This window comes from Glycine max, chromosome 14, assembly GCF_000004515.6.
Source record: "Glycine max cultivar Williams 82 chromosome 14, Glycine_max_v4.0, whole genome shotgun sequence".
NCBI classification, from domain to species: Eukaryota; Viridiplantae; Streptophyta; class Magnoliopsida; order Fabales; family Fabaceae; genus Glycine; species Glycine max.
In genome coordinates, this window is record NC_038250.2 from 13,160,000 (window position 1) to 13,178,232 (window position 18,233).

General features: G+C 40.4%; 1 protein-coding gene across 1 annotated transcript in view; it reads left to right on the forward strand.

The window, feature by feature from the left end:
• LOC100305609 (TRAPP complex subunit Trs120-like protein) overlaps window positions 1-18,233 on the forward strand; it is a 32,214-nt gene that overhangs the window by 3,815 nt on the left and 10,166 nt on the right. Inside the window, exons 4-6 of the mRNA XM_006595430.3 lie at window positions 11,168-11,271; window positions 11,431-11,490; window positions 11,878-12,166. Of these exons, the coding sequence (XP_006595493.1) occupies window positions 11,168-11,271; window positions 11,431-11,490; window positions 11,878-12,166 (453 nt within the window). The remainder of the gene's footprint in view (window positions 1-11,167; window positions 11,272-11,430; window positions 11,491-11,877; window positions 12,167-18,233) is intronic.

Sequence of the window (18,233 nt, forward strand, 5' to 3'; positions counted from 1 at the left end):
GAGAAAGTAGAGGATGAACTATGGTGGCTGACGGGGTTGGATTTAAAGCCCAGCTACATAGGAGACGATAAGGTTCTCCTTCATGGGATTAAGGACGAGGTCGCAAAGCAAGTGATGAACGCAGTTTCAGAGGGAGGCTCACCCTTATTCCAGTCACTGGAAAAATGGAATTCGAAAGTGCGAGTGGAAAGCAGACTTACTTGGGTTTATGTGTGGGGGGTACCAATCCAAGTGTGGAGCCCGAAATACTTCCGGCAGATCATGGCGGCCGTGGGGGAGTTCGTCGACATGGATGACGAGGCGGAGGATAGAAGGCGGTTAGACCGAGCTCGGCTGCTTATTAAGACCTCACGGGCGCCGAATATACAACATACCATCGATGTGGTCATGGAAGAAGAAACCTTCAAGGTATACGTAGTGGAGGAGTGCGGGGGAGGTTGGTGTAAACGCTGTGGCTCGATTCGAAGCGTGGGGGGATCGTCGGAGGATATAGACTCCGACGACTCCTTTGACGACCGCGCCACTGCAATTTCTGAGAGGATGAACACTGTCGAAGCATCGCCGTCTCAGTCGGAGAGGTTGCCGGAGAACCTGCCTCTTGAAGACCATCGGGTAATCGCATTACCCAGTGGTCACAAAGATCAGGAAGACCCACTGGATAATGCGGATTACTGGCAGTCTCTCGGCGCTTTTGCCCATCAGTTGGGTGGAAGCAAGCTCGGCTTACCTCAGAAGGCTTCAACGGTCACTGACAAAGGCCCTGGGGCAGCCGACAGCAGACGCCATCAGGGTCGAGGTCCCCCTAACAAAGTCATAGGGTCTCAGAATTTTCACGATAATGGAAATGGAGAAAGGGGGGAGGGTCAAGGAGTTAGTAGCAAAGGGGAAGGGTCTAATGGGTTTCTAAATGAGGACACTTGGACACCACGTGGCGGTAACTCCACTTTTTTTCAAATTTCGGAATTTAAGGAGGGTGGGTCACTTGCGGGGCAGATAGGTGGGGCAGATAAAGGCCCAAATCAAGACATGGGCCACAGCTTCGTTAACAAGCAACTTATGCAGCATACCCCCCTAGAGTCTGATGGTAGCATGGGCCTTAAGTCTCAAAATAATAAAGCATTAACGGAAAGCAGCTGGATGGTGTATTCTAGAAAAAGGAGGGGTAAAAAGCAAGCCTTTGAGGGTCATCATGTCCCAATACCCATGACTGATATCATAGGACCTAACCCAATGACTTTATGCACACAAGATGGAGTCCGGCATGGGGAATTACAATGCACGCAAGAAGGGGCTCAGCAGAAGGAATTAGATTTCGCGGAAGTAACACAGGGTAATGATATAAATCATAATAATGGAGAAGTAGGTACCAACACAGAACCGCTTAATCAACAATATCAAGAGGCACTGAATATATGGAGCAAGGCAAAGCAATTGGGAGTCTCAGGGATGGAGGAGCAGCAAGTCATCATTGATCAACTTATGAAGATGGAAGAGAGAGATGGTTCAGAGGCAGAGAAGAGGGGTGTCAGCACAAATTTTTAATGAATATTCTCTCATATAATGTAAGGGGACTGGGGAGGGGAATAAAGTGGGCAGCAATAAGAAGGTTAAGAAAAATGGAGGACCCTGATTTGATTTGTCTTCAAGAAACGAAGAAGGAGCTCATAGACAAAGCCATGTGTCAAGCAATTTGGGGGGATGCAGAGGTGTCTTGGGAGATGCAACCTGCTATTAATTCAGCAGGGGGTATTCTGTGTATGTGGTGTGATAAAGCTTTCAGACTCCAGAGAAAAGTTATCGGTACTGGTTTTATTTTTTTGCAAGGGGAATTGATAAGAGAAGCTCAGCAGATAAACATTATAACGATTTACTCACCATGCGACATTCATGGTAAGAGATTGTTATGGGAGGCAGTTAAACAATTAAAAGATACAGCAGCAGGGGTGTTATGGTGTATTTTGGGTGACTTTAACTCAATTAGAGTTCCTGAGGAAAGATTTGGTTCCAGCCAAAGGTCTATCATTGACAGCAGCATCAACGAATTCAATGATTGGATTCATGATTTGGAGTTGCTCGAGGTTCCTTGGTTGGACAGGAATTTCACTTGGATCAGACCAAATGGTGCCTCTAGGAGTAGGCTGGATAGGTGCTTGGTTTCCTCGGAATGGTTGATTAGATGGCCGGCAAGTGTCCAATCTACACTTGCGAGGAAATTTTTAGATCATTGCCCTATTTTTCTTCGCTCAAAGGCTGTTGATTAGGGCCCACAACCTTTTAGGGTTTTAGATTGTTGGCTCTCGGATATCTCCTTTAAGAAAGTGGTTCATCAATGCTGGAATTCGCAATTGCAACCAGGCTGGGGTGGTTTTGTGCTCAAGGAAAAATTTAAGAAGTTAAAGATGAGGGTGAAGTTGTGGAACAAGGAGGAGTATGGAGACACGTTCAAAAAAATTAAAATGATCGAATCTGAATTAAATAAGCTGGAGGAAATCTCAAGTCAGAGACAGCTGTCTTCTCAAGAGGGTATCAAGAGAAAGAACTTGCAAGAAGCTCTTTGGGTAGCAGCAACTGCTCATGAATCGCTGCTGAGACAAAAAGCAAGGGCTAGGTGGATTAAGGAGGGCGATTGCAATTCTCGTTACTTTCATCTCATGATCGCTCATCGCAGGAAAAATTATATTAAAGGGGTCAGAATTGACGGGGATTGGTGTGACGAGCCGCAGAAGGTGAAGGAGGAAGTTAGGAATTTTTTCCATCAAAGATTTCTTGAATCTGATTTCAGTAGACCTACTTTGGATGGTGTAGCTTTTCAGACTATTAGTCAGCAGCAAAACAATTTTCTGGTGGCCCCTTTCCAGGAGGAGGAAGTCAAGGAAGCTATTTGGGACTGTGGGAGCCAAAGAAGCCCAGGGCCAGATGGATTCAATTTCAAATTTATAAAGCAATTTTGGGAGCTGCTGAAGCCAGATGTGCTTCGTTTTTTAGATGAGTTTCATTTAAATGGTGCGTTCCCTAAGGGTTCTAACGCGTCTTTCCTAGCGTTAATCCCAAAGGTGCATGATCCCCAATTTCTAAACGACTACAGGCCCATATCTCTTATTGGGTGCATGTATAAGATAGTTGCTAAATTGCTGGCCAAGAGATTGAAGAAGGTGATGCTGTCTATCATTAATGAGTCTCAATCTGCCTTCATTGAGGGAAGACAACTTCTACATAGTGTAGTCATAGCAAATGAGGTTATTGATGAAGCTAAGAGAAGCAATCGATCATGCCTAGTTTTCAAGGTTGACTTTGAAAAGGCATATGATTCGGTATCTTGGAGTTTTTTGTTTTATATCCTGAGGAGAACAGGTTTCAGTCCGCTCTGGGTTAAGTGGATTGAAGGATGTGTCAAATCCGCCTCTATTTCTGTTTTGGTGAATGGAAGTCCGACTTCTGAATTTCTTCCTCAAAGGGGCCTTCGCCAAGGGGATCCTTTAGCTCCCTTTCTCTTTAATATTGTTGCTGAAGGCTTGAATGGGTTGATGAGGAGGGCAGAGGAGGAGAATCAGTTCAAAGGCTATTTGGTTGGTGCTAAATTTGTGCCTATCAGCATCTTGCAGTATGCGGATGACACCATTTTTTTTGGTGAAGCTTGTATGGAGAATGTCGAAGCTATAAAAGTCATGCTAAGGTCTTTTGAGCTGGTATCAGGACTGAAGATTAATTTTGCTAAGAGTGCGTTTGGTGCCTTTGGAGTATTAGCTCAATGGAAGCACCTCGCGGCCAAATATCTGAATGGTAGCTTGATGGCTTTTCCTTTTGTGTACTTGGGTATTCCCATTGGGGCCAATCCGAGGCGGGGTAGAATGTGGGATTCCATTATTCACAAATTTGAGAGAAAGCTCTCAAATTGGAAGAAAAGGCATATCTCATTCGGGGGACGAGTGACATTGATCCAATCTGTGCTAACTTCCATCCCTATTTTTTTCCTTTCTTTTTTCAGGATTCCTCAATCGGTGGCTGCCAAATTAGTAAAGATTCAGCGTAGATTTCTTTGGGGAGGGGAACATGATCAAAAGAAGATAGCTTGGATAAGTTGGGAAAAGGTTTGCTTACCAAAAGATAGAGGAGGGCTTGGTATTAAGGATGTCAAAGCTTTTAATATTGCCTTGCTAGGCAATTGGAAGTGGCATCTCTTAAACCATCATCAGGAGTTGTGGATCAAAGTAGTGGAATCCAAATATGGAGGGTGGAGGGGTTTGGAGGAGGGGGATAGGGCTGCCTGCCAGTCATTATGGTGGAGGGACTTAAAAAGGGTTGTTTGTCAATCATATCAAGGAAGGAGCATTCAAGAAGGATTCAGATGGAAGGTTGGTGCTGGACATAGAATTAACTTTTGGGAGGATAGATGGATAAACCAGGAGGTGTCTTTGGCTGAAAAGTACCCTAGGCTGTACCTTATTTCATTGCAGCAACATCACACTATAAGGCAGATGGGGCAACATAAAGATCATGGGTGGGAGTGGCACTTTTCTTGGAGGCGAGATCTGTTTGACAGCGAAGTAGATTTGGCAGTCAACTTCCTTGGAGAGGTAGAAGGGCAGATTATTATGCATCAAGGTGAAGATGGTTGGGTTTGGACCGGTCACCCTTCAGGTATCTACTCATCTCAGTCTGCTTATCTCATGCTAAGGGAAGGGGGAGCAGCTGCAAGTAAGGACCAAGCCTTTGTAGAATTATGGAACTTGAAGATTCCTAGCAAGATAGCTGTGTTCGGGTGGAGATTACTTCAAGATAGATTACCAACAAAATGTAATCTACGAAGAAGGCAAGTTCAGATCTCGGATGCTTTATGTCCTTTTTGTGGTGATAGGGACGAGGAGGTGTCCCACCTATTTTTTCACTGCACAAAGATTTGGCCTATTTGGTGGGAGACTATATCATGGCTGAGTATCACTACAGTCTTCCCTTCCATTCCAGCTCAGCATTTCCTTCAGCACTCCTTTGTTCAAATGGAAGGGTTAAGAAGAAGTAGGTGGCAAAGTTGGTGGATGGCTGTGGTCTGGTCTATATGGAAGATGAGGAACAAAATTATTTTTTCCAATGATTCTTTTAATGGTAGTAAGATTGTAGACGAGGCAGTATATTTAGTGTGGACATGGCTCATAAATTTGGACAAAGATTTCAATCTTCACTTCAACCAATGGGCAACTTATATCAGAGAGGGATTTTTGTTTTAATTTTCAGTATCTCACAGTAGGAGGTGTAGCAGTTTCTTACTTATTGTAGCTATACTATGGTTCCTCTTCAAACTTCTGTAGTTTTATTGTGGGAACCATGAGTATGGGTCTACCTTTTGTATGTTTTAGTACCTCTGGTACTTTTATCAATATATAATACTTTTGCTGATAAAAAAAAAAAATGTAGAGCCAGTGATCAAATCGCACAAGCTGCAGCAATTTGTGGTTAATCCCGTCGTTCCTCCGCGTTACCTCACCGAAGACGATCGCATCGCTGATCGAGTTAATCCAGAATATGAAACCTAGGAGGTTCAAGACCAAACGCTTCTTGTTTGGCTACAATCTACACTTTCAAAGTCCGTACTGTCGAGAGTTCTTGGTTCTAATCACTCGTATCAAGTTTGGGACAAAATCCATGAGTACTTTAGCCTCCACACCAAATCTCGTGCACGACAACTTCGATTTGCCATGCGCGTTGCCAGCCTTGATGGAAAATCAATTGAGGAATACTTGCGCAAAATCAAAGGCTACGTTGATGAATTAGCTGATGTGGGCGTTCTGGTTTGTCACGAGGAGTATGTTGATGCGCTCCTTGAAGGGTTACCATCAAATTATGCGCTAGTCATCTCTGTTATCGAGAGTAAGAAGCGTACTCCCTCTATTGCAGAAATTGAAGCTCTTCTTTATGGCCATGAGACTTGTCTTACACGCTACAATCGAGATGCTCGAACGGCCAATTCTGCGTCGCTAAACTACACTAAAGGCTACTCACATCCAAACACCTAAAAAACTGGTGGTTATCGAGACTCGTATGGCTGCGGTGGTGGCCGTGGTGCCTTTTCTGATCGAGGTTCTGGACGTAGGGGTGGTGGCTCTGGTAGAGGCTGCAGTGGTGGTCGTTTTGCTAACTGTCAGTGCCAAATTTGTCTCAAATATGGGCATACTGCAAATGTTTGTCATTTCAGGACCGATGTTAGCTTTCAACCACATGAGTCCCTCACTCTTTTTGATCCTACTACGATGCAGTCCATTCCTTATTCAGCTGGTCCTCCTAGAACCTCCAACACTTGGGTTAATCCCAATTTTAAGTCAACATGCTCAGGTCATAATCAGCCCAATGCCATGCTCACAAACTCAGCCTCTCATGGTATTGCTCCAGCTGGCTCCACTTGGATACCAAATTCTGGAGCTAGTTTTCATGTTACTGGTGATTCTCAGAACATTAAGCAGTTCACCCATTTTGATGGCTCAGATCAGATCTTTATAGGCACTGGTGAAGGTTTAAGTATCTCTAAAACTGGTTCCTCCACTTTTATTTCTCCTACTGATACTGGTATAACTTTTAAACTTCACAAACTGTTACATGTCCCTTCTTTTTTTTTTTTTGATCAGCCAAAAATATAATATATTCATTAATAAGTACCAGAGGTACTAAATCGATACATATTTGTATAAGTATGAATCATAGCTGATTCTCTAACAAGCCTTGATATTAAATAAGCTGAAAGAATCTGTTAAGTGTGAGTCAATTTGCCAAAGATAACTTAGTGTTTTTCGAATTCCATCCTTATGTTTGTCTTGTCAAATCTCAGGAGACACATAAGGTCCTCCTTCAAGGATTTGTGGGTGCTGATGGCCTCTATACATTTAACAATCTTCAACTTCAAGGCAGTCCATCATGGCTGATGTCCACTTCTGTTACAAATGCTGACCTCTCTCATTCAACTGCAAATGTCAATAGTAGCTCTAATATAGGCTCAAAATATGTTGTTTCTTCTACAAATGTTGCCAACCTTTGGCATGCTAGGTTAGGACATCCAAATGATCATGTCATGAAAATTGTTCTTAATCATTGTAACATTTCCCATTTGAATAAAAACTTCACAGAATTTTGTTCCTCTTGTTGTATGGGTAAAAATCATAGACTACCTTCTCACAATTCCACTTCTTTATATTCACCTTTAGAACTTATTTTCACTGACTTATAGGGACCTTCACATGTCACCTCATATGCTGGTTATACATATTATGTTTCCTTCATTGATGCTTTCTTTAGGTACACATGGATTTTTCCCATAAAGTCTAAAGTTGAAACCATTGTTGTTTTCAAAAATTTCAAATCTATGGTTGAGTTACAACTTAATACCAAGATAAAGAGTATTCAGTCAGACTGGGGAGGTGAATACAGACCATTCTCTAATCTCCTAGCCTCCGTTGGCATCTCCCATAGACTAATTTGTCCTCACACTCATCATCAAAATGTTGTGGTTGAGAGAAAACACAGACACAGTTGATTTGGGTTTAACCTTGCTGCATCATGCTTCTTTACCTCTACAGTTTTGGGACTATGCTTTTACAACAGTTGTTTACCTAATTAATAGACTACCTACCACTACTCTTAAATTTGTTGTTCCTTTTGTTGCCTTGTTCAATAAAGAGCCTGATTATCATTTTCTCAAAACCTTTGGGTGTGCTTGTTTTCCTTTGCTAAGACCATATCATACACACAAACTTAATTTTAGGTCTCAAGAGTGCTTGTTTCTGGGTTACTCTTCTTCTCACAAAGGCTACAAGTGCTTGTCACCTTCTGGAAGGATTTACATCTCTAAGGATGTCTTGTTTAATGAGTTAAAATTTTCTTATTTTGATCTTTTTCACTTTCTCAAAACCTTTAGGTGTGCTTGTTTTCCTTTGCTAAGACCATATCATACACACAAACTTAATTTTAGGTCTCAAGAGTTTTCTGGGTTACTCTTCTTCTCACAAAGGCTACAAGTGCTTGTCACCTTTTGGAAGGATTTACATCTCTAAGGATGTCTTGTTTAATGAGTTAAGATTTCCTTATTTTGATCTTTTTCCTTTATCCTTAAATTCCACAAAAAGTCTGGATTCCTACTTTAGTCTCATTCCTAACCTATCTCGACCTTGTGTTGCAACTATACCACTCACTAATTCAGGTTTTGTTCCTCTCATTCCTCCTGGTTTTTCACCTTTGCCCACTCATTCTCCCATCACTATTGTGTTTGTACCTCTAACATCTATTTCTTCTGCATTCATTTCTGTTGAACATCGAAATTCTGAGTTCACTACCATTTTTACATCCATGTCTGACATTGTTACTCCATCTACCTCTCTCCCAATTAACACTCACCCCATGCAAACAAGATCTAAATCTGGTATTCACAATCCTAGACTCCACCCTTCACTGTTTCTCACTCATTCTGAGCCTAAGACTGTGAAACAAGCTCTAGCAAATAATGGCTGGCTCTTTGCTATGCAACAAGAATATGATGCCTTGATGAAGAACAATACTTGGAAATTGGTACCATTACCTCCTAATAGGCAGGCTACTGGCTGTAAATGGGTGTACCGGGTTAAGGAAAATGCTGATGGTTCTGTTAACAGATTCAAAGCTAGGTTAGTAGCTAAGGGGTTCCATCAAGGGCATGGCTTTGATTTTCATTAAAACCTTTTCACCTGTGATCAAGCCTGTCACGATTAGAATTATCCTTACTCTTGCTCTGTCCTATGGGTGGAAATTGTTTCAGCTTGATGTGAATAATGCCTTTTTAAATAGGTTTCTTGAAGAAACTGTTTTTATGAAACAACCTCCTGGATTTGAAGTTATTGACAGGTCACTCGTCTGTAAATTCAATAAAGCCATTTATGGTTCAAAACAGGCTCCCAGGCAGTGGTTTGATAGACTTAAGTTCACTTTACTACAACTTGGTTTTGTTAGCAGCAAGAGTGATTCCTCTTTGTTTATCTATCGGCATCAATTGCATACTGTTTATTTGTTGGTTTATGTGGATGATATAATTTTGACAGGCAGCTCAACCTCTTTGATTCAGCAGCTTACAGACAAACTTAATACTGCTTTTTCTCTTAAACAGCTTGGTCATTTAGATTTCTTCTTGGGTCTAGAAATCAAGTATTTGTTCAACAAGTCTATCTTAATGACTCAGAGCAAATACATTCGAGATTTACTTCATAAAACTAATATGGCTGAGGCTCACTCCATTTCTTCTCCAATGGTCTCTAACTGCAAACTGTCTAGACATGGGGCTGATGCTTTTCATGATCCTACTTTATACAGGTCTGTTGTTGGTGCATTGCAATATGCTACCCTTACTAGACCTGAAATCAGTTTTGTTGTGAACAAAGTTTGTCAATTTATGGTTGCTCCTCTAGATTCTCACTGGACAGTGGTGAAAAGAATCTTAAGATACCTCAAAGGGACCTTGTCTCATGGTCTGCTACTTCAGCCCACCTCTATTGCAAAGCCCTTGAATATTAGAGCATTCTGTAATGCTGACTGGGCATCTGATGTGGATGATAGGCGCTCAACCTCAGGAGCTGCCATCTTTCTTGGTCCAAATTTGGTATCTTGGTGGTCTCGCAAACAAAAAGTTATTGCCAGGTCCAGCATAGAAGCTGAATATTGCAGCATAGCTCAAACTTCCACTGAGTTAACCTGGATTTATGCTTTGTTGATAGAGTTACAAGTCTCTTTCACTACTCCTATTATTTTTTGTGATAATCAGAGTGCAATCTCCCTTGCTCATAATCCAGTCTTTCATAGCAGAACTAAACACATGGAAATTGATGTGTTTTTTGTCAGAGAAAAAATTTTGGCCAAGCAGCTCACTATTGTTCATGTTCCAGTTCTGGATCAGTGGGCTGACATTCTGACTAAGCCTTTCTCTGCCTCAAGGTTCGAAGTTCTTCGCGGCAAACTCAATGTGAAGAGTGTTTTCTCTGAAAACTCTTCCCCTTGAGTTTGAGGGGGTTATTGGAGTATGTAAATACATAACTGTGTAAACAGTTTTGTTTCATATTAGACAGTAGTGTATATGCTGTAAGGGCTGTTAGTTTTCACTAAACTGCACCCAAGTAGTTACATTCTGTTAGAAGTTAGTTAGAGATAGTTAGAGTTAGTTTACATTTTGTTAGAAGTTAGTTAGAGGTAGTTGGAGTTAGTTGTGGTTAGTTTCTCAAGTCAGAACTCTTTAAATGTCTCTGTTGTATCTAACTCTGTGGGTTTTTTCCTTCTGAGCAGTAATATCAGTTTTATCTTTTTCATTTTGGAAACTTGGAGACGAGCTCTAGAAACACATGGCTTTCGCCTAAGCAGAAGCAAATCGGAGTATATGGAATGTAAGTTCAACAAAAGAAGGAGGGTTTCTAACTCAGAGGTGAAAATAGGAGACCATATTATCCCTCAAGTCACAAGGTTTAAATATCTTGGGTCTGTAATACAGGATGATGGAGAAATTGAAGGGGATGTGAATCATCGCATTCAAGCAGGATGGATGAAATGGAGAAAAGCATCGGGGGTGTTATGTGATGCAAAGGTACCGATCAAGCTAAAGGGAAAGTTTTATCGGACTGCGGTAAGACCGGCGATTTTGTACGGAACAGAATGTTGGGCGGTCAAGAGCCAACATGAGAATAAAGTAGGTGTAGCGGAGATGAGGATGTTGCGGTGGATGTGTGGTAAGACTCGACAGGATAAAATTAGAAACGAAGCTATTAGAGAGAGGGTTGGAGTAGCGCCTATTGTAGAAAAGATGGTGGAAAATAGACTTAGGTGGTTTGGGCATGTAGAGAGAAGACCGGTAGACTCTGTAGTGAGGAGAGTAGACTAGATGGAGCGAAGGCAAACAATTCGAGGCAGAGGAAGACCCAAAAAGACTATAAGAGAGGTTATCAAAAAGGATCTCGAACTTAATGATTTGGATAGAAGTATGGTACTTGATAGAACATTATGGCGGAAGTTGATCCATGTAGCCGACCCCACCTAGTGGGATAAGGCGTTGTTGTTGTTGTTGTTGTTATCTTTTTCATTTTCTCTCTCACTCTCACTCAGTTTATCGAAAAGTGACTTTTGTCTACATTCATATCTATATAGTTATTCATATATTTATTTATTTTATCATTACCAGATTGACCGTATGGGCCAGAAAGATTCAGTCCTGGAAGATGAAGTTAGATATCGTTATAATAGTGTCATCTTGAATTACAAGAAGTCACACGATAATGCTCAACGGTAAAAAGCTCTGCTTTGAGCTTCCATTAACTGATCTCTTAATGCCCATTCCATAATTGTGCTTTCTCTAATTATATTACTTGGCTATATGTATACCTCTTGCAGATTATTCCAATTACTAGTTGTCAATTCTAAGTGTTATTTAATCTTCTTGTGCAGGGTTTCTCCCCTAACTTTTGAACTTGAGGCCACTTTGAAATTAGCAAGGTTTCTTTGCAGGTACATTCTTTGCTGGGCTTTTACTATGTGATAAATGTATTATGTTGATGCATTGTGAATACGAAGTTCAGCCGACTTTGGTATTCTCAAATAATGGTTATGCATTGGTATTCTCAAATAAAGATTATGCACTATGTCCATGCCGTCATGAATTTTGCATTTCACTTGTTTGGCTTCCATAAGTTAGACCAATATTTCAGTTTATGCTTCATAAATTAAATTTGCAAAAGCAATGCTTCTGATTAACCAAAACAGTTGATATTATACATCTGAATATCTTTACCATTGTGTTCGCAAATTTTAAAGAAATTTGTGGTGCAGTATTTCATTAAGCAATATGTTTTCTATCATTTTAAAATAATTTATCTGAATTCTCTCAATCAACAGGAGAGAGCTAGCTAAGGAGGTGGTGGAGTTGTTGACCACTGCTGCAGATGGTGCTAAATCTTTAATTGATGCAAGTGATAGGCTAATATTATATATTGAAATAGCTCGTCTATATGGAAGTCTTGGATACCAGAGAAAAGCTGCATTCTTCTCAAGGCAGGTTGCACAGTTATATCTGCAGCAAGAAAATAGATTTGCTGCAATTAGTGCTATGCAGGTTTTGGCAATGACCACAAAAGCTTATCATGTTCAAAGTAGATCATCAATCTCTGATCATTCTTTGCACAGTGTGAGTTCACAAGCCTGACCAATTAGAACACCTAATTTTGTTTGACAATTAATATGCCTAAATATTATTAGACTATGTACTTGTATAACTGTGAAAACAGTTTTGTAGAATGATTGTAAGGGCTGTTAGCTTTTTCTAACAGTACCCCTCTAGTGTTAGAGAGCAGATTATATGTTTGTAAGGCTGTTAGCTTTTGCTAACAGCACCTCACTAGTATTAGGAAGTCAGAGTCTGTTAGTGTTAGTTCAGAGGGTCAGAGGTCTATATATACCTTTGTTGTAACTAACTCTAACTAACTTTTCAGATCACAATTATATCAGTTACTTTTCTCTCTAGTTTTCTTTCTTTCTTTCTCTCATTTTCTCGAATATGGTATCTAGAGTCATTTTTTTGTAGTTATCGTTCCTTTGCAAGTTTCAGATAGGTGCATCCATGGTTTCCACTCCTTTGAATCTTGTTTCTTAGTCGTTCCCAAACTCTATCACCAAGAATCTTGATGACTCAAACTATCTCCACTGGCAACAACATGTAGAACCGGTTATCAAGTCACATAAATTATAGTGTTTCATCGTCAATCCTGTTGTTCTACCTCACTATCTCATGGAGGATGATTGCATTGCTGATTGCGTGAATCCTAAGTATGAAGCTTGGGAAGTTCAGGACCAAACGCTCCTTGTTTGGCTTCAATCTACTCTCTCGAAATCTGTTCTGTTGCGTGTTCTTGGATCGAATCACTCCTATCAAGTTTGGGAGAAGATTCATGAGTACTTCAGTCTTCATACGAAATCTCGTGCTCGACAGCTTCGAACTGCGATGCGCACGGTTTCGCTTAACAGTAAATCAATCGACGAGTATTTGCGTAAAATTAAAGGCTATGTTGATGAGGAGTATGTCGATGCACTTCTTGAAGGACTCCCGTCCGATTATGCGCTGGTAATCTCTGTAATTGAGAGTAAGAAGTGTACCCTGTCCATCGTTGAGATCGAAGCTTTACTCTACGGTCATGAAACTCGTCTTGCTCGCTACAATAAAGATGCACAAGTGCTAAGTTCTCTGTCCTTGAATTACGCTCAAGGCTATTCACATCAAAATTCATATAAATCCGGTGATCCTGGTGGTTCTCGGAGTTCGTATGGCCGTGGCGGTGGTCGTGGCAGTTTTCTTGACCGTGGTGCCAGACATGGTGGTGGTGGCTCTGACAGAGGTCGTGGTGTTGGTCGATTTGCCAACATTTAGTGTCAAATTTGCCTTAAGTATGGACACACTGCCAATGTTTGTCACTTTAGGTCTGATATGAGTTTTCAGCCTTATGAATTACTCACCTTCTTTGATCCTACCACACTTCTACCACACTGGTTCAGTCAGAGCTTCCAATACCTAGATTAATCCTAATTCCCAAGGTTGCTGTTCCAGCCTCCAATCAACCTAGTGCTATGCTCACAAATTCCTCTTCTCATGGGAATGGTCCTACTAGCTCTACCTGGATTCCAGACTCTAGAGCCAACTTTCATGTGACTGGTGAATCACAGAATATCAAGCAGTTCACTCTGATGGACCGGATCAAATTTTCATAAGCAATGGTGAAGGTTTGAGTATCTATAGTGCTGGATCCTCTTCTTTTGTGTCCCCCAATGATGCTCACATAACATTTAAACTTCACAAGTTATTACATGTTCCTTCAATTTCGAAAAATTTGTTAAGTGCGAGTCAGTTTGCTAAAGATAACTCTGTTTTCTTTGAATTTCATCCTCACTTGTGTCTTGTGAAATCTTAGGAGACCAATAAAGTCCTTCTTTAAGGAGTTGTTGGTGCTGATGGTCTTTACTCCTTTCATAATCTCAAGCTTCAAGACAACTCTCCTCTGTTGTTGTCTACCTCAACCTCAATTTCAGATACTGGCTTGTCTAGTCCAGCTGCTACTGTTAATAATAACTCTAGTGTAGTTTTCAATTCTCCTGTTTCTTCTTCTAGTACTGCTAGCCTTTGGCATGCTAGATTATGTCACCCTAATGGTCATGTAATGAAACTTGTCTTCAATCATTGTAACATTTCTCCATCAATTAAAAATTTCTCAGGTTTTTGTTCTTCTTGATGTTTGGGAAAATGTCAGAGATTACCATCCCATACTTTTGTTTCTGTTTACTCTCCTTTGGAGCTTATTTTCATAGATTTGTGGGGACCTTCTCATTTGACTTCATATGCTGGTTATAAATATTATGTCTCCTTTATTGATGTTTTTTCCAGGTACACTTGGATATTTCCTATCAAGTCTAAGGCTGAAACTCTTTCTGTTTTTCAAGCTTTTAAATCCATGGTTGAACTGCAACTTAACACTAAAATCAAGAGTATTCACTCTGATCTGATGGGGGGGGGGGGGGTGGGGGGGTGAATATGACCTTTCTCTATTCTCTTAACCTCCTATGGCATCTCCCACAGACTCATCTGTACCCACACTCATCATCAAAAATGGTGTGATTGAAAGAAAACACAGACACAGACATATAGTTGATTTGAGCCTTAAATTGTTGCATCATGCTTCTTTACCCTTACAGTTTTGGGATTATACCTTTACTACTACTGTCTATCTGATTAGCAGACTTTCCACTGCTTCCCTCAACTTTGCCATTCCTTTTGTTACTCTTTTTAACAAGGATCTTGATTTTCATTTCCTTAAAACCTTTGGCTGTGTCTGTTTTCCCTTGCTGAGGCCTTACCACACACACAAACTAAATTTTCGATCTCAGGAGTGTTTATTTTTGGGGTATTCATCCTCCCACAAAGGTTACAAATGTTTGTCTTCATTTGACAAGATCTATATTTCCAAAGATGTTCTGTTTAATGAATTGGGGTTCCCTTATTCTAACTTGTTTCCCTCTTCTAACCCCATTAAGAATCTTGATTCTTACTTTAGCCTTAATCCCAACCTATCTCCACCTTCTGTTATTCCTACCCCTCAATCCTCTCAACTGTCTCCTTCTCATTCTCCTTCTGTACCTCTTGTTTCCCCTAGCTTTTCCCCTATTCCAACTCATTCCCCCACAACCTCTCTTTCTGTGATTCATCCATCCACTTCCTCTGAGCCTACCTCTGTTCATCCTCAAACTTCAGAGTCCACTACCCCTAGTGCATCCTCTTCTGAGTCTGTTTCAGCACATAATTCTATACCAGTTAATACACACCCTATGCAAACAAGGTCCAAGTCTGGAATTCACAATCCTAGACTACACCCTTCTTTATTTCTTACCATTCTGAGCCCAAAATTGTGAAACAGGCCCTGAAAAATGCAGATTGGCTTGCTGCCATGCAACAAGAGTATGATGCTTTGCTGAACAACAAAACTTGGAACAACAAGGCAATGGTTTTGAAGTTGCAGATAGGTCCCTAGTCTGCAAGCTCAACAAAGCTCTCTATGGCTTGAAATAGCCCCCAAGACAATGGTTTGACAGACTGAAATCTACTCTGCTGCAGCTTGGATTTGTTGGGCACAAATGTGATTCTTCCCTTTTCATCTACAGGCAACAGATGCATATTGTGTATCTTTTAGTCTATGTGGATGATACCATCATCACGGATAGCTCTGCTTCTATAATTCAGCAGCTCACAACCAAACTATACACTGCATTCTCTCTCAAGCAACTTTGGTCATTAGGATTATTTTTTGGGTCTAGAGATCAAGTATCTACCCTATAACTCCATATTGACGACTCAAAGTATATATATTTGTGATATACTCCACAAAACTCACATGGCTGAAGTTCATTCTATTTCTTCCTTCATGGTCTCTAATTGCAAGTTATCTCAATATGGTGTTGATATCTTTCATGATCCAACTCTATACAGATCTGTAGTTGGTGTCTTACAATATGTTACTCTTACTAGACCTGAACTCAGTTTTGCTGTCAATAAAGTTTGTCAATTTATGGCTGCACCTCTAGATTCTCACTGGGCATTGGTGAAAAGAATCTTGAGGTATCTCATGGATACTTTGTTTCATGGACTACTTCTTCAGCCTACTTCTGTTACAAAGCCCTTGGCTCTTCGCACGTTCTGTGATGCTGACTGGACATCCGATGTGGATGACAGGTGTTCCACCTCAGGGGCTGCCATATTTCTTGGTCCAAACTTAATATCTTGGTGGTCTCGCAAACAATAGGTCACTGCCAGGTCCAGTACTGAAGCTGAGTATCGCAATTTAGCTCAAACTTCCACTGAGTTAACATGGATTCATGCTCTCCTAACAGAGTTGCAAGTTCCATGCACTACTCCTGTAATCTTTTGTGATAACTAGAGTGCTGTGTCTGTTGCTCACAATCCTGTGTTTCACAGTCTTACAAAACACATGGAAATTGATGTCTTCTTTGTAAGAGAAAAGATTCTGGCCAAGCAGCTTTCTAGTTTCCTTTCTCTCTAGTTTTCTCTCTTTCTTTCTCTCATTTTCTCGAATAAATATATATAATCCATGCTTGTGCTTTTGTTACTTAGGAATTTGGATACATAATCAATTTATGCATTGAGCAGAAAGTTTTGATTGATTTGGCGTGTTTGCATTGAAACTAGAAATTATTGGTTGCTATGATGATAGAGGCAGAATTCCTCTTGCCGTAACTGCTTATCTCTTATTTGATTTTCTTTGCTTAAAATGCTGCCGACTGTCGATTCCTTTCACTTGTTGGTTTTAACTTCATACTTAATTCTAACCATACCTCTAGTTTTGGTTGTTACTGCTCATAATGTTTTCTTGTCAACTCTTGGAGCCATTGCTCATATTAATACTCAAAATGCCACATGTACTACAAAAATGATGTTGGCACTATTATTCTTGGGTTTCTGCTGTGATGGTGAGGAATGAAAAAATTACAAGTCAGGATAAGAATAGAAAAACATTTTGTGCATCCCTGAATCCTGTCATATTTTTCTTTAAATGAAACTAAATATAATCCTGTATTTAAGTTTCATTGTCTCCTTTAGACCAATGTTTTAATCTATGTCATTTGTAGTTAAAGCAAGTATAGTTTTGTGTGTTGTTGCATTTATTCTTAGGAGAGTAAATGTCTAACCTCTCAATGGAAGCTCATCTATAACATTTCTTTGAAATTATATGGTGAGATTGTTACTTGTTAGGTCTAAAAATGGAAGATATGAAAGGAATTATCTGATTTTGAATTATCTATTTCTGATGTAGCTAGCTAGTCAATTATATGGTGTTAACCTTTTTTTTTTTTTTTTTAATTTCAACATCTGTGCTTCCATACAATTTAGTTTTCTCTATGGAGGATCATTTCAGTTGGAAACCCAAAGAGTGATTTTATTGATTGAATGAAATTGAAAAGAAACAAGGAGAAAAATTCTTCTCCAGCACATTTTCCTTTCTTACTAACATGCTAATTCTCCGTGTGCCTTCTTTTCCCCATTTATCTAATTGATCCCCTCTAACTACCTCACTACCTACTCTAACTGTCCCTAACATTTTTCCTTTCCCTTCTTTCCTAACTCCCAACATTCTGATAAGAACCTTGGGAGAACCACACCATAAAAGCTAGCTGTTGTGGCTGGAGAACCCAAAGCCTTGTGAACCCCACACTGGATTCACATAGTCCATGGTGGGACTCAAGTCACACCTAGAGGGTCCATGCTCCATAGCCCTAGTGCCCATCGATGTTGTTAAATGGCGGGACCATGGGCCACAATGGTATGTTTATATGGCAGAATTTTGGCCTTATGCCATCTGCCATCTTAACGTTGGCACCCACGCAGGATGGCTATGCACTAGCGCTTCTACCAGTACCAGCTGAACACTACAATACTAGTATCATCACCACCTGAGCAGCTCATTTGCAGCTGAAATACATGGTGGAAAGCTGTGATACCAATTTTGTTAGAACCTTGTCATACTAAAAGTTAGCCGTTGTAGTTGGAGAGCCCAGTGCCCTATAAACCTCATACTAGAATCTCTTCCATCCAATGTGGGAGTGGGACACTAGTCCCATGCCTTGCAATTGGATCCTAACACATTCTAACAGAAACTATGGAATATTTTCCTTATGTTTATGGACTGCAGAAGGAAAGA